At 43.9% G+C, this 26,858-nt stretch overlaps 1 protein-coding gene and 1 non-coding gene across 2 annotated transcripts; one reads left to right on the plus strand and one right to left on the minus strand.

Moving 5' to 3' along the window:
• Nucleotides 1-25,705, minus strand: LOC124015973 (C1q-related factor-like). The gene is made up of 2 exons (XM_046331478.1): nt 24,608-25,705; nt 1-1,929 (listed from the first exon to the last, which is right to left on the minus strand). The coding sequence occupies exons 1-2, from the start codon at nt 25,208-25,210 to the stop codon at nt 1,750-1,752; spliced, it is 783 nt and encodes a 260-aa protein (XP_046187434.1). The 5' UTR covers nt 25,211-25,705; the 3' UTR covers nt 1-1,749.
• On the plus strand, nt 4,038-4,112 carry trnaa-ugc. The gene has a single exon. It is a non-coding gene; the product is annotated as a tRNA-Ala (tRNA).
• Nucleotides 25,706-26,858: the final 1,153 nt, after the last annotated feature.

A 26,858-nucleotide genomic window follows, 5' to 3' on the forward strand; every position in this document is an offset into this window, starting at 1 on the left:
TCCAAAAATGCCATTTATTATTTAAATGTATTCAACAATTCAAAAAGATAAAATTAGATAGACAAACATAGCATAGATTTCATTTACAAGCTGTTTGTTCTTCTCATCATCTCTACAGAGGCTCCCCTCCCTATGTAATGCAATCTCATTGTCTGCTGAGTAAAATATCTGTCATTGGCTGTAGCACAGAATAACAGAAAAACAACAATGTAGCAATGGCACGGCTCATGCTCTGATGCAAACACTCAAATACACCAACACACACAGTCACGCACACACACGCACGCACGCACACACGCACACATACGCTCACACACACACAATGCTAAGTAGCCAAGTCACTCACTCACTCACCCAATCAATTTCATTCTAAAGCAAGCTGTCAGTCCGCCATGTTGAGTAAATATCACCATAATGCTTGTATGTATCAGTGAATTGCAGCTAATGACATCCAGTGAAGCCTCAGACACTGAAACCGAAAATCTGCCTCGCCATTAAACTCTCTCTCTCTCTCTCTCTCTCTCTCTCTCTCTCTCTCTCTCTCTCTCTCTCTCTCTCTCTCTCTCTCTCTCTCTCTCTCTCTCTCTCTCTCTCTCTCTCTCTCTCTCTCTCTCTCTCTCTCTCTCTCTCTCTCTCTCTCTCTCTCTCCCCCTCCTTGCTCTGCTTGGTCTGCTTGATATTTTTTACTTCACCACAGCAGAGTGCTCGAGGACGGAGCTGAAGTAATGGACACTGTTGTTTTATAAAATAGGTTACCTCCGAATATGTGGCTTCATTGAACGATTCTGGTGGTGAAGGATATCTACATAACTAGAACATCTAATATTCATTTGAGTCTATTCTCAACCCACTTTGGCCCTGTATAGACAAATTGGATAAGGGTATAGAGACGGGACAAGGGGCAAGGATAGAGACTCTAGATATGTTGGATGGGACGAGGGAAAATGTCATGTTGTATCTGTATAACATGCCTTGCATGAATAACATTCAGCCACAAACCAGGTCTGTGTTCCCACAGCTGACATCACACATAAACAAACACCATGTGATAGCCAGGTGTCAAATGCACGAAATCATTATTAGAATAATCTTTAGAAACCTTTTCATTACCGTTTCTCAACTAAAGGCTTCGGAAATCACAATCAACATCTCACAAAACCGTTCTCTCAAAATCATTTTTTTTTTAGGGATAAACATATTTTTAATATCCTCTTTTGTGTAAATATACGATGCAGTAGTATCTTTCACCAAAGTAAAATGCTGATATTCTAAGGAAAAGCACACAACGACAAGATAGGACAATTTCAGTCAACAATTTCAGTCAACAGAGTCCATATAGCCAACTGTTAAGGAGAGAAGATGATGAGGCCGGATCCACTTGGCGTTAGTTGGTTTATTTTCCAGTTTGAGGAGGAGAAATATTCAGAAAGCGAGGAGCAACTGACAGGTTAGAATTCTGATGAGGAGGGCACCTCTCTCTACCAAGCTTCACCCCCCACTACTCCCTCCCCTATCATCGTGTTCTCCCTCCCTCCCTCACAGCACGGCAGACAGGCAGGCCGAGCTGAGCTGGAGAGCCTTGATTTGGGGCTGATGTGTTTTATAAGCAGAGGTTGGTGTGACGATGGAGAGAACCAGGAAACTAGAAAGCATTCTGGCTTTTAACCCCCTCCTTCCCTCATTAGAACTCTTTCTCTCAATCTCTTACTTTCTTTTCTTCCTCTCTCTGGACGTGGCACCTGGGTGGGTTCAGTCGGCGTAGAGGATGAACCCAGAGAAGGTGCTGTATTTGTTGTTGTTGCCGCCGTGAGCCTTGCCCCCGTCCAGCTTGATGTAGACCTCGTCGCCTGCGTCTAGGTGGAGGATGACGCTATTGGAGGCGTAGTCATAGTTCTGGTCAGCGTCCTGGGCGATGGCGCTGGCTCGCACCTGGAACAGAGAGGAGAGGAAAGAGAGGATGTGCTGGTTAGAGAAACATACTGCACTCATTTGATCTGAAATGGAAGTCATTTCTGTTGTCATGCTTTGATTTAGCCTTGTTCACAAAAAGAACAAGTGACAGGTCAGGAGCCTTTTGGCGCATCACACACCACTACATGATTTGAATTAGGCTGTCATTGGTTCGTCATTGAACGTTCCGCCATGAATTGAAGGCGGTGGGCTGGGGTGTTGGGTCAGATGGTTGTTGTCTCTGCTCAAAGCAGGCGCTCAGTGTTCTCCACCTGAGTAGACATTCTAAGAAACCCAACAATGGGTCTCACTCTCCTGGTGACCTGGTTCTATTATACACTTAGAAATATAAAAGTACCATCTAGAACCTTAAAAGCTTTTACTGCAGTGGGCGAAATCAGGGTAGTCTTGGTAGTCTTACATTTAAAGTTTGCATCCCAATATTACACATGATATACGTCACAGAAGACAGAAATACAACAAAACCTTTTGATGTAGAAATAACGGATTTTCTGCAGTTTGTTTTCTATGTAATGTTTCTCAATATGAATAACATTCCGCCCATGAGGCCACTAGGTCATTTGACTGCAGGAAAGGGCAACAGGGTATTTCGGCTGTCCCCATAGGAGAACCCTTTGTTGGTTCCAGGTAGAACCCATTTGGTTCCCCCTCTGTAGAAAGGGTTCTACATGGAACCCAACATCCTTCTACCTGGAACCCTTTTTTTCTGAGTGTAGAGGGAACTACTGAGGAGTTACAGTGAAATGCATCAAGGACACCCACCTCGCATCAACTTAGAAGAAAGTGAAAAATAAATCCTTATTCCTCAGTGAATGAGAGAATACTGTGAAAGTAAGATATGGTGTACGTGTGATTTAATGAATACATTACTGTAACACTACCACAGCAATTACATTTATGTTGGCCGTAGCCTATGTGGTGAGTATGTTATTGCCAGGCTGCTTGGCAATCTGAGCGTTTTGGAGCTGGATCTCCCTGACCTCTGGTCCTGGCTAATTAAGCTTCCATCTGAAACGTTAACCACTCTCCTGGGAGAACAGCGTGGGCTGTAGTGAGATACGGGTGCCCTGACAGTAATAAGTGTGTGTGTGTGTGTGTGTGTGTGTGTGTGTGTGTGTGTGTGTGTGTGTGTGTGTGTGTGTGTGTGTGTGTGTGTGTGTGTGTGTGTGTGTGTGTGTGTGTGTGTGTGTGTGTGTGTGTGTGTGTGTGTGTGTGTGTGTGTGTGTGTGTGTGCGCGCATGAGACATAAATAAATACTTTTCAAAGCTAACCATTGACCATTCATGTAGAGTTTTACAAAAAAGAAACTGAAGTGCGGCAGTATTGCACTGCACTGACACATCACCAGTACACAAGCACAGAAAGATAAGGGCCTAAATAAATAGCATCAGCACCATACATTTTGGAAGACCAAAGCATCTGAGATATACATTTAGTTGCCATAAACCCGGATATTGTCTGTAGCTAAGGATCTTTTATAATCTGCCCAATGAAGAACACAGCTGTCATAAACTCAATCAAACTACTCTTTTCCCTGTGCATTTCTTCTCTAAAAAGCTTCTGGATCAGAATCTAAAGTATGGGCAGGGTCCCAGAGCTGGTGTGCCGCCCGGCAGCCTGGCTGAGCAGGTGGCGGGGATAAGATGGGACAATTAATTGGCCCGTTTAACCAGGGGCCACACACAATGGATTTATTGACACATCTGAGGGCCAAGGGGCTGGCACAGACCTCCTGCAACAACACACTGATGGGTTTAACCCTGTAGACCTGTCAGTGATTGTCTGTGTGCCAGGGTTAGGGGAGAGCGGGAGATCAGAGGGATGGGTGGAGGAGTGGTCCTTCTGTAGCTCAGTTGGTAGAGCATGGCGCTTGTAACGCCAGGGTAGTGGGTTCGATCCCCGGGACCACCCATACGTAGAATGTATGCACACATGACTGTAAGTCGCTTTGGATAAAAGCGTCTGCTAAATGGCATATATTGAGTAGAGAGAGACGGTGGGAGACTTGCTGTCTAATGAATCTATGTATTTCACTTCCCTCCCTCTACTACTGCTGCAATTATGAGGGTCCCGTGTGGCTCAGTTGGTAGAGCGTGGTGCTTGCAACGCCAGGGCTGTGGGTTTGATTCCCATGGGGACCAATATGGTATCTACTGAATGTTGTTCTGGATAAGAGTGTCATATAAAATGTCTTTGTTTGTTTTATCTTTTCCAAGTCGTGTGAGCAGATCGTTAACTGTATGCATTATGTCCTGTAATGTCAGTCTTTAAATGTTTTACTAGAAGGTAGCCTATATAAAGATACATTAATCAAAAAAAACATTTTTTATCTGACATGACTGCCATTTTAATTGGAGAAATATAATATGCACGTTGTGAAAATGCAATGAAAGCTAATTCAATGGAAACAAAGGGAACTCAGGCTAAGGGAACTCATGCCGAATACCTGTGATAGGCTAAGGGAACTCATGCCGAATACCTGTGATAGGCTAAGGGAACTCATGCCGAATACCTGTGATAGGCTAAGGGAACTCATGCCGAATACCTGTGATAGGCAAAGGGAACTCATGCCGAATACCTGTGATAGGCAAAGGGAACTCATGCCGAATACCTGTGATAGGCAAAGGGAACTCATGCCGAATACCTGTGATAGGCAAAGGGAACTCATGCCGAATACCTGTGATAGGCTAAGGGAACTCATGCCGAATACCTGTGATAGGCTAAGGGAACTCATGCCGAATACCTGTGATAGGCTAAGGGAACTCATGCCGAATACCTGTGATAGGCTAAGGGAACTCATGCCGAATACCTGTGATAGGCTAAGGGAACTCATGCCGAATACCTGTGATAGGCTAAGGGAACTCATGCCGAATACCTGTGATAGGCTAAGGGAACTCATGCCGAATACCTGTGATAGGCAAAGGGAACTCATGCCGAATACCTGTGATAGGCTAAGGGAACTCATGCCGAATACCTGTGATAGGCTAAGGGAACTCATGCCGAATACCTGTGATAGGCAAAGGGAACTCATGCCGAATACCTGTGATAGGCTAAGGGAACTCATGCCGAATACCTGTGATAGGCAAAGGGAACTCATGCCGAATACCTGTGATAGGCTAAGGGAACTCATGCCGAATACCTGTGATAGGCTAAGGGAACTCATGCCGAATACCTGTGATAGGCAAAGGGAACTCATGCCGAATACCTGCGATAGGCTAAGGGAACTCATGCCGAATACCTGCGATAGGCAAAGGGAACTCATGCCGAATACCTGCGATAGGCAAAGGGAACTCATGACGAATACCTGCGATAGGCTAAGGGAACTCATGACGAATACCTGCGATAGGCTAAGGGAACTCATGCCGAATACCTGCGATAGGCTAAGGGAACTCATGCCGAATACCTGCGATAGGCTAAGGGAACTCATGCCGAATACCTGCGATAGGCTAAGGGAACTCATGCCGAATACCTGCGATAGGCTAAGGGAACTCATGCCGAATACCTGTGATAGGCTAAGGGAACTCATGCCGAATACCTGTGATAGGCTAAGGGAACTCATGCCGAATACCTGTGATAGGCAAAGGGAACTCATGCCGAATACCTGTGATAGGCTAAGGGAACTCATGCCGAATACCTGTGATAGGCAAAGGGAACTCATGCCGAATACCTGTGATAGGCTAAGGGAACTCATGCCGAATACCTGTGATAGGCAAAGGGAACTCATGACGAATACCTGCGATAGGCAAAGGGAACTCATGCCGAATACCTGCGATAGGCTAAGGGAACTCATGCCGAATACCTGCGATAGGCAAAGGGAACTCATGACGAATACCTGTGATAGGCTAAGGGAACTCATGCCGAATACCTGTGATAGGCAAAGGGAACTCATGCCGAATACCTGTGATAGGCTAAGGGAACTCATGCCGAATACCTGTGATAGGCTAAGGGAACTCATGCCGAATACCTGTGATAGGCAAAGGGAACTCATGACGAATACCTGTGATAGGCAAAGGGAACTCATGCCGAATACCTGTGATAGGCTAAGGGAACTCATGCCGAATACCTGTGATAGGCTAAGGGAACTCATGCCGAATACCTGTGCTAGGCTGTGAGTCACTACAAGCAAGAGGCAGGGACATTGAAGCAGTCTATTCAAATTAAATCAAATAACAGCGTTTGAGTCAGTCCCTAGTCAGTGCGGAACAAAGTGTTTTGAGAGATACATGTATTGGTTTGACACACTGTGTTTAAAAACCTGTCTAAGCTACGCTATGGTGTGAGTGACAATGCATGATCAATAGATCAAAAAAATGACTGAAAACGTCCCGTCATCGCGAGCATAACGACATCCGTCAGAGAAAGTATTAATGAGCCCTCTAAAGGCTTTAAGAAATCAACCAATATGAAAAAAACATGGTCATATTTTTGTCCCCATTAAAGCTGGGAAAACTTTTGTCCAGTATTCCAAAGGAGGTCTATGAAAGTCTTTAGAAGCTGTGAAAGACTAGTACTGCGTGAGAGAGAAATGGAAAGCTTCTCAAAGGGCATGCGAAGAAGAGTTGAGAAGACCTCAACTTCCTCAACTACCTCTGTAACGATTGTTGTCGGGAGAAGGAGAAGAGGACCAAAGTGCAGCGTGGTACGTATTCGTCATCCGTTTAATAAAGATGAATACTGGAACAAAAACGACCAACGAACAGTTCTGCAAGGTGCAACAAAAAAACACTAAACAGAAAATAACTACCCACAAATCATAGTGGGAAAACAGGCTACCTAAGTATGGTTCTCAATCAGAGAACAACGATCAACAGCTGCCTCTGATTGGGAACCATACCAGGCCAAAAACAGAAATACAAAACCTAGAACAAAAACATATAATGCCCACCACCAACTCACGCCATGACCAAACTAAAACAGAGACATAAAAAAGGAACTAAGGTCAGGACGTGACAACCTCGTTACCCTGTCCATTGACTCGGTACTGGTACTCCTTGTATATAGCCTCGTTATTGTTATTTTATTGTGTTACTATTTCTATACATAACATAACTCTGAATGGGCTTGTAAGTAAGCATTTCACGGTAAAGTCTACACCTGTTATATTTGGCGCATGTGACCAATAAAATGTAATTGGATTTTTAGAAGAATGCCAACTGCAAGATCATTTTCAACATTGATAGGGCACACATCCACTGGTAACACCTCATGTGCCTGTCATCCCTTCTCTTTAGCAGGTCTTGTGACAGACGGAAAAAGCTTAACTTCTTCACCGTGGAGTCAATACGATAATACAATATTTCACATGGAGCAGCATTTCATCCACTGACATCAGTGCCTCATCGCTTTCATCACATTCAGGCATCTTGGAAGTCTTGCCAGTCCTTTGGAATCAGCCTACTTCTTTGACAGCTGGGTATGAAGCACCCTGCTGACCCTCAGACAGTCACGATAATGAGAATCTGAGAAATCTCAGTGATTTCATGAAGCCTTCTCCTTAGTGTATCTCCCTCTTGTCTGTTCCACTCTTCTCACAACAGAAGAAGAAAGTAATGGTGGCTGTTGAGACACTTCATGCCAGACGCCTTAGATTATCCTCAGCCAGAATAAGAGGAACGTTCAGTAACAGTTGTCTGTAGCTAAGAAATTCCAGCTTGCATGGAGATCTTTGCCATATCTGAGAGTACTTTCAAGGTGAAGTACTATGCTAAACAGTTATGCTGAAGCCAGCCTTAAAGGTGCAGGTTTATTCATGGCACATTGTACTATACGCTTCTTTGAGTCTGTTTTTTCCATTTGTTTACCTTCCTGATTAAATCTCGCAAGGCTCATATCGATGTGCAAACAAAGCCTCTATCCTGATCTGTAGCAGCAGTCGTCCAGTTTATATTAATATGAGATGATTCGCCCTGAGCACACAAAGTCAACACGCTCTTATTAGAAGGTTGCTGCTTGGTGCCGGACAGGGGCTTGGCTGGATCTAGAAGCATGTGTTTCAGACATAAGGAAGTGGATGGCTGCAAACTTTCTACTATTAAACTCGGACAAAACAGAGATGCTTGTTCTAGGTCCCAAGAAACAAAGAGATCTTCTGTTGAATCTGACAATTAATCTTAATGGTTGTACAGTCGTCTCAAATAAAACTGTGAAGGACCTCGGCGTTACTCTGGACCCTGATCTCTCTTTTGAAGAACATATCAAGACCATTTCGAGGACAGCTTTTTTCCATCTACGTAACATTGCAAAAATCAGAAACTTTCTGTCCAAAAATGATGCAGAAAAATTAATCCATGCTTTTGTCACTTCTAGGTTAGACTACTGCAATGCTCTATTTTCCGGCTACCCGGATAAAGCACTAAATAAACTTCAGTTAGTGCTAAATACGGCTGCTAGAATCCTGACTAGAACCAAAAAATTTGATCATATTACTCCAGTGCTAGCCTCTCTACACTGGCTTCCTGTCAAAGCAAGGGCTGATTTCAAGGTTTTATTGCTAACCTACAAAGCATTACATGGGCTTGCTCCTACCTACCTCTCTGATTTGGTCCTGCCGTACATACCTATACGTACGCTACGGTCACAAGACGCAGGCCTCCTAATTGTCCCTAGAATTTCTAAGCAAACAGCTGGAGGCAGGGCTTTCTCCTATAGAGCTCCATTTTTATGGAACGGTCTGCCTACCCATGTCAGAGACGCAAACTCGGTCTCAACCTTTAAGTCTTTACTGAAGACTCATCTCTTCAGTGGGTCATATGATTGAGTGTAGTCTGGCCCAGGAGTGGGAAGGTGAACGGAAAGGCTCTGGAGCAACGAACCGCCCTTGCTGTCTCTGCCTGGCCGGTTCCCCTTTTTCCACTGGGATTCTCTGCCTCTAACCCTGTTACGGGGCTGAGTCACTGGCTTGCTGGGGCTCTCTCGTGCCGTCCCTGGGGGGGATGCGTCACCTGGGTGGGTTGATTCACTGTTGTGGTCGGCCTGTCTGGGTTCCCCCCCCCACCCCTTGGGTTGTACCGTGTCGGAGATCTTTGTGGGCTATACTCTGCCTTGTCTCAGGATGGTAAGTTGGTGGTTGAAGATTTCCCTCTAGTGGTGTGGGGGCTGTGCTTTGGCAAAGTGGGTGGGGTTATATCCTTCCTGTTTGGCCCTGTCCGGGGGTGTCCTCGGATGGGGCCACAGTGTCTCCTGACCCCTCCTGTCTCAGCCTCCAGTATTTATGCTGCAGTAGTTTATGTGTCGGGGGGCTAGGGTCAGTTTGTTTATCTGGAGTACTTCTCCTGTCCTATTCGGTGTCCTGTGTAAATCTAAGTGTGCGTTCTCTAATTCTCTCCTTCTCTCTTTCTTTCTCTCTCTCGGAGGACCTGAGCCCTAGAACCATGCCCCAGGACTACCTGACATGATGACTCCTTGCTGTCCCCAGTCCACCTGGCCATGCTGCTGCTCCAGTTTCAACTGGCCTGGGCCCTAGGACCATGTCCCAGGACTACCTGACATGAGGACTCCTTGCTGTCCCCAGTCCACCTGGCCATGCTCCTGCTCCAGTTTCAACTGTTCTGCCTTACTATTATTCAACCATGCTGGTCATTTATGAACATTTGAACATCTTGGCCACGTTCTGTTATAATCTCCACCTGGCACAGCCAGAAGAGGACTGGCCACCCCACATATGCTCTCTCTAATTCTCTCTTTCTTTCTCTCTCTCGGAGGACCTGAGCCCTAGGACCGTGCCCCAGGACTACCTGACATGATGGCTCCTTGCTGTCCCCAGTCCATCTGACTGTGCTGCTGCTCCAGTTTCAACTGTTCTGCCTTATTATTATTTGACCATGCTGGTCATTTATGAACATTTGAACATCTTGGTCATGTTCTGTTATAATCTCTACCCGGCACAGCCAGAAGAGGACTGGCCACCCCACATAGCCCGGTTCCTCTCTAGGTTTCTTCCTAGGTTTTGGCCTTTCTAGGGAGTTTTTCCTAGCCACCGTGCTTTTACACCTGCATTGTTTGCTGTTTGGGGTTTTAGGCTGGGTTTCTGTACAGCACTTTGAGATATCAGCTGATGTACGAAGGGCTATATAAATAAATTTGATTTGATTTGATTTGATCTGTCCATGGGGATTTTGATGAAACTTCTTCAAATATTTCTCTTATTGCCTTCATATTGAACTCTGGGACGTCTGATGTCAGAGGTGTGTGATATGACTCGCTTCAACTCCTTGCGTTAGAAAGTGAAGGAAGTCAACTGGCCAAGGACTATCCTGAAGCTATTCGAAATCCGATGCATTTGTTCTCAGCAACGGTTGATCACAAAGAATCTGACCACGCTGTAGTCGTATTACATTGTTGAGATTGAAGCTGTCATTCATTGCTCTATTCATTGTTCATTCTCTATGTCTTTGACTCAGTCACTGTTGTACACAAATGACAGAGGAGCCACATAATTTACCCTCACACTATACTCGGAACAACTCACAAGCTGGAAGCGCCAGTCATAGGTTAGACTTTGGAACGCGAGAGAGGGAAAGAGGGAGTGAGCAAAAGAAGCAGCGAGATGGAAAGGGAGAACAAAACGGCAACTGGCAGAGCATGGCCTCAAAATAGAACACGACGTGGAACTTTTGACACAACAAATCAAAGCATAAGCGCCCAGGCCAGCCTAGCCTACAGCAGCGAATGCAAATGGCCCCAGAGTCTTCTGACGTTGTCTCGTCTCCCCCCCAGCCGTAGCTGCTGGAGCGTGTTAGCATCCGTCACATTGTCGCTGTGATGCCTCTGATTGAATAATGCTCTGCGTGGTACTGGACCACTAGAGAGAGAGATGGGAGCTGAGGGCTGAGGCTGGGCTGCTTCAGCCTAATAGATAATGCCCCCCCCCTCCCTTCCCCCCCCCACAGACTCCACAGTGAATACCACTCCACTTGGCTCCGCTCGCATTCTGAAAACATTTGAATATGAATGTGGAGTTTATCAATAATGACAGCACTCGTACCTATAATAGGCCTCTGAGATGAAGAGACGACAGCTTTCTGCATATTCACTGTCCTCTGCTAAAGCTGATTAGTCCTACAGAGTTGGGAATCATGTTGAGTTGCGATGGCATTTTGCATTGTCCTATAGCTAACAGCTGAAATGCCTGGTGTTGTGTTGTCGTCTCTATTGCCAATACAAAAGACCCAAACAACCCATTGAAATATTGTACTGGAATAGGACCTTGTTGGCCGAGCTGTTTGCTGGTGTCCGTAACAGTCCCTTTCTTGGACACTCTTGGACACTGATCTGTTCTCTCCAGTTGGAGTGACAAGGACATGTCTGGATGGAGGACAGCTTCTGACGTTTCTCTGGCAGGGACTTGTTGACTCACCGTTAAGCTTCCATTCTTTAAACTTCGCTCGCCTCTTTCTTCATCCAAGTGTACCGCCAACTAATTGGGTTTGAACACCCAACCGTGAGCCGCATGCCTGATGGCAGCTTAGCCACCTTGTCACAACCCTGTCACATCTCCTAACCCACACCACCAACACACACTCACGCACACTTATCTCCCTAGTCAAAAGACCGACTTTTGGTGTCAGATGTTGTTCTGAGCAAGGTTGTCATGGTGTCAAAAACTTCCATTCCTCTTTTGTGTCATTGGTGTATTTGTGGTAGGAACCTGATTAAATACATGATGAGTTGTTGAGAGAAGGAGATGGTACGGGAGAGCCACCATCTGTCAAGGAGAAGGAGAGTAAGGCTTTGTGCATTAATCACCGCATCTGTTCTGTTTGTACCTTCGGGGCCTTTTTTCCTGGTAACGTGAATTCCTTTCGTCGCATGCACCTCTCCACAGTTTATACAATTGTTTATATAATGCCAAGTGTCTCTCCCACTGGGTGTCAAGTCAAATCAAAGCCTGTCATCACGGAAATGCATTATGCATTACAGTTCTGTGTCCTATCGGTTAGTAACAACGACCACTCGGGAGGATAATGACATGACAATACACAGAGGCGATGGATGGGCCAACAGTGATAACGATGGGGCTGTAAAATCCTCGGGCTTGTTGTGATGCCGATGTATTGGCACAGACTTATCACTGGGAAAGGGGAGGAGGAGGAGAGGAGAAACAGAGAGAGGCAGAGGGGAAGCGGCAACTCTGACCTACGTGTGTCCGAGCCACCCTTGTCTGTTGGTGACTCACTCTTGTCAGTCCGATACTGTGAGAAATGCTCAACTTTCAGCACTGCTCAGTCTCAATCCCCACTCACTCCCTGCATCTTGGTACCACAGTGTTTTTAGGGTAGAATCTGGCGAGACGTTGAACCCTTGCACAACATAAGGCAAGTTTATTTTAGTCGCTATGAATGTTTTTAAAAAACAGTTATTGTTTGAAATGCACCACAAAGTATTGTGGGATATTGAGAGGAGCTTTTTGCAGTGTGAGAAACCTCCCTAACGAGGCACAGCTTAGGCAGAAAGTGCTAATAGTCTTGAAGGAGAGGCAGGTTCAGACGTTTTGCTGCCGAATGCATTTTTCATGAAGTGCCCTATTCATCATTTCTGGCTGGATGGATTGTTTATATCTCACTGTTGATATCTCCCATATCCATATTTAGAGGGGAGAGCCACCTTGTTAGGCACATGCAGTAACTTAGCCATCTGAGTGTGAGTCACTTTGGAGCCATTGACATGAGGGTTCCCTGTGCTGTGAGAGAGGGGGTTGGGGGTTATCAGAATGGATTGAATTGGGTGATGGCGAGATGTCAGGGCTTACAGAGAGATGTTTACATAAGGACAGGCCCATGGGTGCTTTCCCGTCCCCCGTATGTGCTCTCATTATAATGAAGGAGCCTTGTGAGTCAACACCAAATGTCATGCAGGAGTCAGTCATCTCCAGACGGAAACCCAGAGGCTATTTTAGACCATACGTTCCTGTGTTTCAAGGTATGGGGATGTTACAGCACTTATTCATAAACTATTCAATCCGAGATGACAGTGGAGATGAAGTCCTAGCGAGTTCTGGCCGCTGCTCTGCTATTTAGAGGGACAAGACCGCAGAGAGGCTGAAGAAGAGATGGCGTTGGAGAGAAGTAGTAGTATGGCGATTGTGTTTGCTTTCCGTTTGGAAACTTTTACGATAAGTGATAGATTTTCTTCCGTTGGTTGGCGATGACAGCCGGGTGTCATCTTGACATTTCAAATGTGTGTGGTATTTCTTAACAACATGGGCAAATCTTCATTTAATAGTCCTACCGCACCTAATTAGACTGCTTCTAATGTTCCACTCGGCAGAATGTCAAATCCGATGTCCAATTACACAGCAAATCAAGGCCAGAGGGCCGCCTCTGCTACCCCTTCAGCTGATTATAGAGTGGGGGTCATAGACTACATGCCGGGTCTGTCAGAGTGGGAACGAGTTACACACACGCAGGCACATGCATGAATGCACGCACACAGACAGAAACACACGCACGCACATGGTGGGATCGATACCAAGGGCCTAGGGCAGCTCGCCTTTCCCTACCCCAGACACCTCCGTCTACTCTAGACAGAGGCTCTCTGTTCCTGAAGACATACAGAGATGAACAGCGGCCCCTCAGTCTCAGTGCTATAAAACCCAAACCTATCCCAAAGATACTAGCAACACATATTAGCAACTAATTTAGTTTGTGTGTATATAAGTAGCTTATAAGGCCTTAATGAGGTCTTATTAGCCATATATTAGGCCTTAATGAAGTATTTTCTAATTCAAACATTATAAGTCATGTATTACTGGACAATCCTTAATAACATCATTATTAGCAATAATAAAGGCATATTAACATTTAATAAAGAGCAAGTAACTCAAGAAACAGACTCTTAATAAGCTGTCTTAATGTTGAACTGGTAAGGGGATTGTACCTCAATCTGTGTCCCCTATTTTAACTATCCATAAATGACCTCATTGGACAGAAAGGGGCACAACTCTGTTCATATATGCCATACAGCCAACATTCTAGTCAAAATTCTTAGGTAAACTACATTTTTATACAGTACATACAGTATTTCCATATATGTTAGCCTGAAACTGAGGAGTTGTGTAGTTTGATGACATCATCAATTGATTGATATATGTCGAATAACCAACATTCAAGTCTGATTTTAACAATTGATGTAAACAATTAGTTTCAGGTAAACATTATTATGGTTGTGCTCATGTGTGGGGAGGTGCGCCCCCTTTTGCGATTCACATTATATCATGCAACATCCATATATGGAAGTATATATTGAAGTTTAGTTGCTCATTTAAAAAAAATGTTTACATCAAATTGGCTGTATGGCATATATGAACAGAGTTGTGCCCCTTTCTGTCCAATGAGGTCATTTATGGATAGTTAAAATAGGGGACACAGATTGAGGTACAATCCCCTTATCGGTTCAACATTAAGACAGCTTATTAAGAGTCTGTTTCTTGTGTTACTTGCTCTTCATTAAATGTTAATATGCCTTTATTATTGCTAATAATGATGTTGTTAATGATTGGCCAGTAATACATGACTTTGAATAATAAGTGGCTAATATGACATAATAAATAAGATCATTATATACATACTTATAAACCACAAATAAGTGGCTAATATGTGTACCTTAAAATAAAGTGTTACCACAGATATATATTGATTCAATGTCGAGACTGTTCTGAAATAATAGATGCTACAAAGTAAATGAATGCAATGCATGATTGTGTATTTTAATACCAAACATTTTGTGAATTGAATCATTTGATAATTACGGGAAAAAGCAGATTTATTTTCCCACCAAATTTTCAAACAGGTTTCATTAATCAAGACAGACACTAATATAACATGCCAGATTCGGGTCCAGATGGTTCATGTTTGTTCAATTTGCTGTGTATAGATTGCCATGCTAAACAAACTGCATGGGTCACACCTGGATACACAGCAATAGGCTAAACAGACTTGTGTTGATGTGCACCAGAGCATCAGAAACCCCCAGAGACATGAAGAAGGAACCACTGAGATGCATGTTGATAAGTTGGGAAATGACACGCAGGTAACAGCTTTATTCACACAGTATTGTATTTCCAACAGCCCTCTAGGGGGAAATACAAAGACATTTTCTAAATGTTGCTTTGGATAATACTTTTTACACACATAATAGTGTTGGGATCTGTGACATCCACTTGTATTGATTATATCTTCACTAATGCTGCAGAGCTTTGATGAAACGCTGTATCGCTTCCCATTGGCTGCAGTGACCATAACATTGTAGCAATAACAAAGCCAAAGTGCCCAAGGTTGGGCCTAAAGTCATTTAGATATGACATTTTTTATCGTACATTTTTGTTCATTTTATTTAGTATTTTTCACACCAAATACAAAACATACAAATACGAACAACAACTTACAGACAACGATTACATCTCATCTGCCCAGACTCACATGCTCACACCCCCCTTCCCTAGTGCCTGAATGATTGTTTGCCTTAAATTGTACCAATTTGTTCTCCTCGACCATTCTATTTCAATAATAAATCATTAGATTTTTCCATTATGTTAATTGACAGATTAATTTCCACGTTTTTTGTATCCGTTTTTTCAAGATGAGTGATGAGAATCCGTCCAGCCCATTGGGTGTCTCAATACTTTTGACAGACAACTTTTTATCTCGCCCATAACTTTTGGACTTTATAGCATTCCCAGAAGTTATTGAGTCATTGTTAGTTTTACACTTAAGACATGACTCTGCCGTTGTGCTGTAAAAAAAAAAAAAAAAAATGTCTCTTCCATAATACATTCTATACGTTTGTTTATACCGGATTAAACATACATTGGCGTTAAACTTTAATTTAGTTAGTTATGCTCCAACATTCCCTCCATCTTGTGCCAACATCAGTTCTTTTTAAGTCTTGGTTCCAATAGTTTATATTTTCTTCTAAGAGATTGTCAGTGGGATATGCTCTCTGCAAGGTTTTGTATATCTTACCTATCATATGAACATCCTTCTCTGACTCAAATAAGATTCCCTCAAGGTTGCTCTGATGGCCAAAATATTTCATTTGAAAATCTCCATTGTTCAGTCCAATATTGCTTTTTAATTCTATCATGGAAATAAATGTATTTCCTGTTACCAAGTAATTTACGGTTTCTATGCCTTTAGTTTTTAACGTGGAAGAATGTATCTGTGAATTCTGAAAGGCTATCCAAGGATCGTTCAATAGGGTTGTGTTGTTAGGGAGTGATATTGATTCATTTTCTTCCATATTGTTAAAGTGTTCTTACATAAAATATTGATGGATGAGCATGCGTATCTTCAATATGCACCCATTGTTCCTCTTTAGTCCATTTAACTGTACTGTATGTAGCAAGTAAAAGCCTTGGGTAGCGAGTTAAGATGTAAAACGTTCCTTTTTATTCCATGATTTTTTTTTTGCCCATATAAAGTTTATTATGACTAAGTATACTTTTTAAAAGAATGTCTTCAGTGGGGTAATTGGTATTACCGGAAATAAATACAAGAACTTTGGAATCCGTGTCATTTATAAGAGATCATACCAAATGTTTTCTCAGGTTTCTCAGGACTCAGGTTTTTGAAGATGTCTATGAGGAAATGAATCCAGATCCAGCAATGGGAGTATCTGTAAAAGTATTCATGCTAATTGCTGACAAGCATGCACCTGTTCAGAAATTAACTGTGACAACTGTTAGAGCCCTCTGGCTTAACAGGGAATTTAAAAAGTGTACGGTTCAAATAAATCATGCAAAACTGGTGGCAAACAAGTCAGGCTGCTCAGCTGATTGGTTGACATACTGTACATTGAGACATTTGGTGACTACAAAAAATAAGAAATTATATTACCAAACCAAGATAAATTACATAAAACACAATGGAAAAATACTCTTGAGTATCTTAAATGATATCATGGCAAGAACTATTGTTGTGCATCAATAACCGCCAGGTATAGACAACCTTGATGGGACACTATTGAGAATGGTAGCAGACTGTATTGCAACCCCCATTTTCTTTATCTTGAACCAAGGCCTAAAGGAGTGTGTCTCCACAGGCATGGAAGGAAGCCAAAGTAATTCCACTGCCTAAAAACAGTAAAGCACCCTTTTCTGGCTCTAACAGCCACCCAATCAGTTTACTGCCTGTTCTTGGTAAACTGATGGGGAATATTGTGTTTGACCAAACACAATGAAATTCAACTTGTACTGTACTGACTCAGATGACAGATGATTGGTTAAAATAAATGGATAATAAATTCTAGTTGGAGCTTTACTGTTAGATTTCAGTGCAGTATTTGATGTAATTGATCATAAATTGCTATTGAAGAAACTCACTTGCTACGGCTTTATATCACTTGCCATCACATGGTTGGAGAGTTATTTATCCAATTGAACCCAGAGAGTGTTCTTCAATGGAAGCTTCTCTAACATCAGATATATACAGTGTGGTGTCCCTCAGGACAGTTGCCTTGGGCCATTTACTCTTCTCTATTTTTTCCAAATATTTGCTGCTGGTCTTATACAAAGCTAAAATGACTATGTCTGTGGATGAATCAACTGTACTAGTTGTTCAGGCTCTGGTCATATCTTATCTTGATTACTGTCCGGTAATATGATCAAATGCAGCAAAAAAGACCTAGAAAAGAAAATGTACGCTCACCACGCTGCACTTTGGTCCACTTCTTTCGACAGCCGTGGCAGAACTACCCACCACCAAAGGACCAAGCAGCCAGGAGAGGCAGCCCCCCCCCTCCCCCCCCCCCCCTCCCCCCCCCCAAAAAAAAAAATGGGGGAAAGGCACACGGGGCGGTTGGCGGAGCCAAGGATGGAACCAGAGCCAGTCGGGGTGAACTTGGAGGGGAGCGAAGGGAGCGAGGCAGAGACAGTGAAGGAGTTGATGGGGAGATTGGAGGGGAGAGCTATGAGAGAGCTGCTGTGTTGGTGCATGAGGCACGATATTCGCCCTACGGAGCGTGTCCTCAGTTTGATGTCACCTGATTCAGCTCTCCATACTCGTCCTGAGGTGCGTGCTAGCCGTCTGGTGAAGACGGTGCATTCCAGTCTTTAGTGGTTGAGGGTTGACGAGAGATGAACTGCTTCTCTTCTAGTTTTTATGAGAAATATTACTGTGATGAAAATTCCTGATTGTCTGCATAATCAAATAACATTCAACTCAGACACCCATATGTACCCCACAAGAGATGTCACCAGGGGTCTCTTCACAGTCCCCAAGTCCAAAATGAATTTACTGCAAAGCACATTACTATTCCGAGCCATGATCACATAGAACTCCCTTCCAACTCCAATTACTCAAGCAAATAACAAAATTACCTTAAAAAATCTAATCTCATTGAATGGTGGGGACTGTGAGTGGACACACAAATGAAAACAAACAAACACGCACACACAAACACACTATGTTGCATTGTTTGTGTATCTTTGTGTTAAAAATGTGTGTGACTGTGCTATTCTATCAGTGAATAAGTGTTTTGCTACTTGTCATGTTCTGTGTCTTTTTGCGGATCCCCCGGAAGAGTAGCTGTTGTCTCTGCAAAAGCTAAAATGGGGATCCAAATAAACAAGTAAATAAACCAGTCTGTGAAGATGATCTCAGTACTTCACTCCACAGCACCGTGTGTCTACTTGGATACATCCATTCAAAGGAGCCAGTGACGGACTGTGCCAAGATTTCCCCTCGTTTCTATACTACAGTCCAGAATCTTTCAAGTGCGTTTTTGCTTTCTAAGCAAAACAATATTCCTGAATTTAACCTCCAAGAGCCAAACTTTATGTCTCCGATAATAATCAAGACACATATTGATATTAAATTGTCAATAAAGGGATGGGCGTGAACTGGGCACTTCTGGGAGGTCACCTTGGATGGCTAGAACAGAGCAAGGAGATGTAGAGGTCAGTACACAGTGGGGGAGGGTGGGGGGGGCAGGTGTGTGTTTTTGCGTGCGAGCGTGCATGGTGGGAAGCAGGGAGCAGTAATTGTTGGGGAAGAGCCATATGCGCTGCTCGGAGGACGCTGGAGCTTATTAAAGAAGGAGACAGAGTGATTATTCACACAGGGCCCCCCTGAGAGAGTGACGCTCACGTCATTGCTTTTAATTAACTCTGAAACGGTTCTGCGGATTAATAAAAATATTAAGAAAGGAACCGAGGAGGAGCACAAACACATCCTGGATCTGGTTCAAGGTTCTAAACTGCGATTAGAAAGGCTCTTTGGCATGATATAACCTCCCTATTTTGTGATTTTTTCTCTCCATTTGTAGTAGCGTGGCAGTGGATTTGTCTTTATTGTCATTGCCTCGTCTCCCAGGGTACCTCCAACTCAGGGAATCGAGACTCTGACACATCCGTCTGAGAAGATTGGGATTGGTTGGAGATAGTTGTCAAGCGAGTAAAAGAACGTCAGAAATAAGAAGCCAAGGAGAGAGGAGAGGAGTGGAGAGGGAACTTGGAGAGCAGATGAAGTGCACGGGGCTGAAAATAGAATCGCATTTGCCTGCTTACCAAGAGCAGCTAACTCTTTGGTGTAGCTTGAAATGTGTCAAGGTGCTGGGGACAATGTTGACACTCTCCTAATGCAACCCACAGAACCAAAAGAGGGAGAGGGAAGAAGGAGAGGGAGATAAATAAAAAAAACAGCAAGGTGTGGAGATGCAGAACAACTGCAGTGCTCGGGCCTGAGAACCTGCAGTTTCATGATGCACCAAGGCCAAAGGATGATAAAATACTGTCATTGTCTGCTATTCCCAGTCCTCCCCAGCCTCCTAGTCCCTACACAGCTTCTCTCGGCCTTAAATGAGCAGAGGAATGCTCCGGCCCAGACAGCGCTGCTCTACGACCATCAGCCTTCCCATGGCCACTTCATCAATGACACAGCACGAGTTACCCCACATTTATAACCATTCACAGTAACTTACACAGACAGACACACTGGGGTCTCACCTCCACACCAGACCCGTGGACAAACCCACAGACAGACGCACACACAGACCCACAGACAGACCCACAGGCTCACACAAGGAAAAACCTTTCTAGCAAGATTCTCTGGCTATAGTGAGTGTAAGCTACATCCCCTTCTAAGCTATTCAGAGAGAGATAGAGAGATGTTTCATTAGCCAGGCAGTTACCACTTCATAAACATTACCCCAGTCTCTGGAGATGTCTGTTGCCTGTGTCTAACGTAAGTGCTTCCCCTCCCTCCCCTTAGGAACACAATGAAGCGGGAACAGAAGGTGCTTTATAGGAACATATGTTCGCCTATTATGTATCAACACTTTTACACCCCCATAAACATTATGGTGGAGTGAGACATTATATATAGAGGAGAGGCCCTTCATGTAGCCGCCAACTCCCCTCTCCTTGGGTTTGCTGGGTGAGAAGTTTGTCAGCTTGGATCGGTCAAAGGAGTTGAACTCAGGGAGCCATAGTGAGACTTGGAAAATGACTGCAAAGAGCTGTGTCAGTAGCAAGCAAACTGTCACTTTTTTGGGTCTCTTTGATTTCTTGCTTTATCATGTCGACACTCTCTAACACGGCAGAAATGGATTTCACTTAATTCATCACTTCTCATTCCAGTCCAGTTCAGTGATCTTATCACATTTCAATTCATATATCACCAGCACACCAAAACACAATTTTGGATGAAAATAGAAAGTAGCCTAGTCTATAAAAAGTATTGCACAAAATGTACAGTACATCAGATAGATTGTTACTGACATTTACCCCGACCTTTATGTTGAACCCCTCACATGCATTATCCTCCTACAATGTTACATTAGTATTCCATGGCTGAAGCCTCCAGGTGCCTCAGGGGTGATATGTCAAAAGCCGCCGCGGAAAATAGGCCTTCCCCACGAGGACACACTCTCAGTATCTGTCCAACAGACACAAGATCAGAAACACCACACTGAACCGCCAACAGATATGCCCAGAAATGGTATTTATCTTTCTGAAATATTGCCCATCTCCAGAAGGGCCAGTTGCTCTGGTAACAGTGCCTTCAATATCACAATGTTAGTGGATGATGGAGAGCTCTGACCTCACTGGTCACAGAGACCGGACCCAGCACTCTTTACAATTACACACTGAGTGTACAAAACATTATGGACACCTTGCTAAAATAGAATCATTTGCCCTCAGAACAGCCTCTGAGGGATGCTGGCCCATGTTGACTCCAGTGCTTCCCACAGCTTCCAACAGTTGTGTCAAGTTGGCTGGATGTCCTTTGGGTGGAAGACCGTTCCTGATACACATGGGAAACTGTTGAGCGTGAAAAACCCAGCAGCGTTGCAGTTCTTGACACAAACCGGTGTGCCTGGCACCTACTACCATGCCCTGTTCAAAGGCACTTCAATAACGCCACTTTAATAATGTGTACATATTTTGTATTACTCATCTCACATGTACATACTGTTTTATATACCATCTATTGCATCTTGCCGATGCCGCTCTGTCATTGCTCATCCATATATTTATATATGTATATATTCTTACTCCATTCTTTACTTAGATTTGTGTGTATTAGGTAGTTGAGGTGGAATTGTTAGATGACATTTTAGATATTGCTGCACTGTCGGGAACTAGAGGCACAAACATTTCGCTACACTGGCAATAACATCTGTTAAACATGTGTATGTGACCAATAAAATTTGATTTGATTTAATACTTTTTCTTGCCAATTCACCCTCTGAGTGGCACACATACACAAGTTATGTTCCAACTGTCCCAAGGCCTTAAAATCCTTCTTTAACCCGTCTCCTCCACCCCATCTACACTGGTTGAAGTGGATTTAACAAGTAACTTCAAGGGATCATATCTTTCATCTGGATTCACCTGGTCAGTCTTTGTTGTGGAAAGAGCAGCTGTTCTTAATGATTTGTACACTCAGTGTGTCTGTGTCCTTTCTTTCCATTTCAGTCATATTTTCTCTGTAATTGTAAAAGTGAGCAATGGCCAATTCAAGTGGTTGGACAATAGAATTAACCAATTAAAACAACCCTTCTATGACCATGGGCTGGATATTTCTCTATGGCAACATATGAAGAGCATTGCACAACAAATAAAGACTTGATCAACATCCTATCCTATATTTGACAACAATACGTTTTAAATTAGATGAATAATGCTGCCAGACATACCCAAAGGCCTACATAGATTTAAATTGAGATTGTGTTTTATAGTTGCTAGAAATCTATATGCCTTTATGAAAGAAAGTGTTCCCTAGCTCTCTTTTTTTTAAAGAATGAGGATGTTCTCTCTCTGACCTATACTGACAACAGTTGATTCTTTGGAGATCGCCATCTAAATGTAACATATAGCTGCAAGTCCACATAAGTCTTGAGTCGAAGGCAGGAGTTGCCTGCGCATGAATCGGATTGCAACCGACTGTGAATTGTGAAATAATCGATTATATTATGTGTACAAGTGTTAGGCAAAACACCCGTTAAAGCATAAAATATAGCAGGGAAGCATGTGCTCAATAGAAATGGCATGATGTTGTGTTGGGCTCAACCCCCAAAACCCTAACCTCTGCGTTAGCAAATAGGCCTACAAGGTAACCTTACAGATGAAGTCTACTTTAAACATGTTGAAACTGGCCAACTAAGACAAGTTGTATTCAGTCACGATAACAAATACATTTACAGTACACTATGTGAACTACATATTAACGTTTAATTCCCATTATAAAATACCATGTAAAGCTTATGCGCTGTAATATCAGGGTAATAAGTCAAACAGATATACCTTGGGTTTATAATCGAATGTTCTCCAGAAACACCGGGAGCAAAAGTTTAGACCTAGAAAAATAAATAAACGTAGCCTAATTAACAATTAAACAAAGTAACTCCAAAGTCTAATTAACAAAGCAATATGTCGGAGACCATGCTGTTAGGGCATTGAAAAACATTGCATGGGGCTTAATGAAAGATAATTGTGAGGATTTTAATTATACACTATAGGCTAATGGAGCTGTAATATGTCATGTCAAAGAGTGATGTGACCTTTAACCCTATAAGCTAGTGGTCATGAACAGATAATAAGAGGATATTCAATCACAACATGTTGGATGCGCGCTGAAGCTGTAGTATAATTTATGATTGCCTCGATGCATATTGCAAATGACTTGACGGTAAAAAAAATATATATATATATTTCTCTTTCTCTTATACTCTCCTGCGCTTTAGACGTTGCCGCCTGTGCTGGACGCGAGAGTTCTCGAGTCGCACACACTCGAGGTACCTGAGAGCACCCCCAGGGCGCAATAAATCTCCAGACCCGTCAAGTGATGCGTAATTTTTTTTTTTTAAGAGAATACATCATGCAAATTATATTTATTTCAAGCGGATGTCACGCAAATATTCCCTTGTTTTATCAACCATATACAACCGAAATAATAAGCAATACTTACATTTCCCAGTCTGTGCACACTGTGACGGATAAGTAGACTAATTGTCATCCTCTTGTTTTACGCACGAGACGTTCGGATAATTGCGGTCTTGTTGAGTCTCTCCAGGAGTACAACGTTAGATTACATGTAATTAAATATGTGAACTCGACAGTTAAATGTAGCACAATGTAATTTGTGTCTGAACGCATCACTTGCTGACTTGCTGCAGTTCACAGATGTATCGAGCACAGAGAAGCAGACCGTTCTTGGTTCACAATTCAACTTTTCGCAATAATAATGATAGCCACTGTCGGGGAATTTTTTTTAATTCTTAAAAAATCTGCCGGTTGACTAAAAGCTGCATCTTCTATAGTGCGCTTTCACACCACTCCTGTGACTCCACTTATTTAATGTACTTTCCCTGTCTAATCAATTTAGTTTATACAAGCATAAATGCAAAAGTAATAAGATCCGAAATTACTGGTTAATATCTTATTTCTGAAAAGATAAATTATTTATTACAATTGTGTAAAGATCTGAGTCAATTATTAAATAGTGCTAGTCCTAACTGACAAATAGAGATGCTTCCATAAATCAGGCACATACACTTTTTTCACCTTATTTTACATTCCAAGTTAAATAAACAATTACACCAGTATTATATGGTAAACTTATCAATTTTGAAACAAGTAGAAAGTGACATGGACTTCGGGGGTAACTGTCTGTCCTTTGATTTGAAGGATGCGGGCAATGTCAGTGTGTATTTATGCAATGAGGGGACGTGCGCCAGATTACACATCATTCTCTCTGGGCGCGTTTGGTGCCACAGCTGTGTGACTGTCATCTGCTCGCTCAGGGGTGGTCTTGGGAACGCACGACAGATGCTTCCGCTACCCACCAGCCTTCAGTTTCCTCGGAAATAGAGCCTCTGTATTATAACGCGGTTTCAGGGCAATTTGATTGTGAAGCTCCGATTAAATTTCCACCAACCAAGTTACCACAGTGACATCAGGTGACACACAGCGATAGAAAGAGAGAGGGGGAGGGAGAGAGAGCACAACAGAGTAGCAAGGCATAAGGTGAGATATCTGTAGTTTAGAAGGAACCTGAGTCTGTAGCAGAGAAACCATTGGAGTGCTAATTAAAAAGAGCAGTAAGCAGGGAGTGGTACAATGTGTAAGATCCCTCTATGCTGAGTGACTGAGCAGTATAAGACTTGGACAAGTGAAACTTGGAGAAGTGAATTGACTCACCTGTTCATTTTTGCAGAGGTCTGCCCACATACTGGTCCCATCCCCACCTCTCATCAGCACATGGTAGATGAAGAAGTAGGTGCCAGGGATGCTGCAGATGAACTTGCCTGAGATGCCGTCGTAGTTGTTTCCCAAGTTGGTGACCACGTCGTCAAATTTGAGGATCTCATAGCCTTCATGGGGGTTCTTAAGCCCTGCGTAAAAGGCCACCCGGGGCACTGTGCTGTAGGTGGCCGTGCTGATAGCTCCGTTCCCCCCCAACCCCAAAATCCCAGTCCTCCCTCCAGACCCTCGATCTCCAGGGGGTCCCACTGGCCCCGGTGGCCCTGGCTCTCCAGGTGGTCCCGGGAGTCCAGGTTTACCTGGCCTGCCTTGCTTGCCCTGGGGGCCCTGCACCAGCGTGGAGGGCATGTTGCTGTTGTCGCTGAGGGCCTCGGCTTCTGCCTGGATGCCACTGGAGCTGGTGCTGCTAGCCGTCGTGCCCTTGTTCAGGTAGGGGTCACACACCATGCGGCAGGTACCCAGCATTTCAAAGTGGCTGGTGTCGGTGCCCACGGAGCTGACCAGGACGGGGATGAGGACCACCAGCACCAGGACCAGCATGACCCCGACGGCAGCCGCCACCAGGGTCTTCCTCCCGATGCTGAGTCGGGGAAGGGGCTGTGCTGCCAGCGTGGCTCTCCCTGGGGCGGAAATGGTGACTGCTGGGTGTGGGGAGCCTGCCACCGAGGAAAGGGACACGGGGATCCCAAGTAGAGTAGGAGGAGCGGCGAGTGTGTGAGGGTAAGAGAGAGACCCACATACACTCACTGATACGCCTCGCTGCTTTCACTCACACAGAGGTAGTTCCCGTACACTCTCGCTCACCAGCGTGCACACTGACGCACATAGGGAGCACACACGAGCCGACATACAGAATTTAGTCCCAAACTCTTGGCATGAAAAAGGAGAAAGAAAGAGGATGTAAAGGAAGGAACACTCAGGAGGATGAATGTTAGAGAGAAACAAGAGGAATGGTAAGAGGACGAACAGAGAGTGAGTGTGAGAAAGAGAGACGGAGAGAGTAGTCATAGAGTCCGCGTGCGTACGTGTGGTGTGTTTGTGGTGACGGATTCTCAGGCTTGGCTTTTTATATGGCAGTAAGAGTGGAGCCCCCCCCTCCACTCATCATCCCCTCCTCCTCCCCTCTCCTCCTCCTCTCTCCTCCTCCCCTCCTCTGGTTGGTGTGGTTACGAATAGGGGGAGGAGGGAGCCCCACGCTGTCCCCTCTCCCTCTCTGTCTCACTCAGAATGGCTCTCATCACATTACTTTCTACCACACTACACTCCCTCTGAGCCAGTGAGGAGCCAACACACGCTCCCTCCCTCTCTCCTTCTCCCTTTCTGCTCTCTTACCCTGACTCCTCACTCCTTCCTTCCACTTTTGATGCTTTCTCTCTCTCTCTCGCTCTCTCGCTCTCTCGCTCTCTCTCTGCTTTCCTCTCACTTTCTCTCTCTCTCTCGCTCTCTCGCTCTCTCTCTGCTTTCCTCTCACTTTCCTCTCTCTCTCACTCCTCACTTCTTTCACTTTTGATACTGTTTCTCTCTCCTCTCTCTCCTTCTCTCTCTCATCAGCCTCCAGCCTCTAAAAATAAAGATGGAGCACAGGGAAAGGGAGCTGCATTTTCCTGGAGGTGCCAGGAATGTATATGCTTTCAACACTTTCTATCTGGCGTATCAACACACACACACACACACACACACACACACACACACACACACACACACACACACACACACACACACACACACACACACACACACACACACACACACACACACACACACACACACACACACACACACACACACACACACACACACACACACACACACACTCTTGCGAACAAGTGCCACGGGACTCATCTGAAGGTGACCAGTACTGGATTTTAAAAAACGAATGGAAGTATGAAGGTAGTTTTGTGCCCCCAAAAAAGGGGTAGGCACAAATATAGGCACAAATATCTCCTAGATTTAGGACAGACACTTCAAAACCTTGTTTCTTATGATTTATGATTTTGACTGTACTTTTTTGCCATTTATGAATGTGTTATTCAATGCATTTCTATGGGCTTTAGTAGTAAAGACCAAAATCAATATTTTATCAAATCATTTTTGATATATATATTTAGTTTTAAACTGTACCTAAAGGGGCCCTAAAATTCCAAATCAAATAGCTAAATGATCCATAGTATGACCATCTTAAAACAAT

This window comes from Oncorhynchus gorbuscha, linkage group LG26 (assembly GCF_021184085.1).
Source record: "Oncorhynchus gorbuscha isolate QuinsamMale2020 ecotype Even-year linkage group LG26, OgorEven_v1.0, whole genome shotgun sequence".
NCBI classification, from domain to species: Eukaryota; Metazoa; Chordata; class Actinopteri; order Salmoniformes; family Salmonidae; genus Oncorhynchus; species Oncorhynchus gorbuscha.

Bases quoted from the DNA above. Each gene is read 5' to 3' on its own strand.
- LOC124015973 (XM_046331478.1), bottom strand. From the start codon at position 25,210: ATGCTGGTCCTGGTGCTGGTGGTCCTCATCCCCGTCCTGGTCAGCTCC. The intron at 1,930-24,607 runs GTGAGTCAATTC...TCTCTGTTCCAG, and splicing joins ACCTCTGCAAAAATGAACAG to GTGCGAGCCAGCGCCATCGC.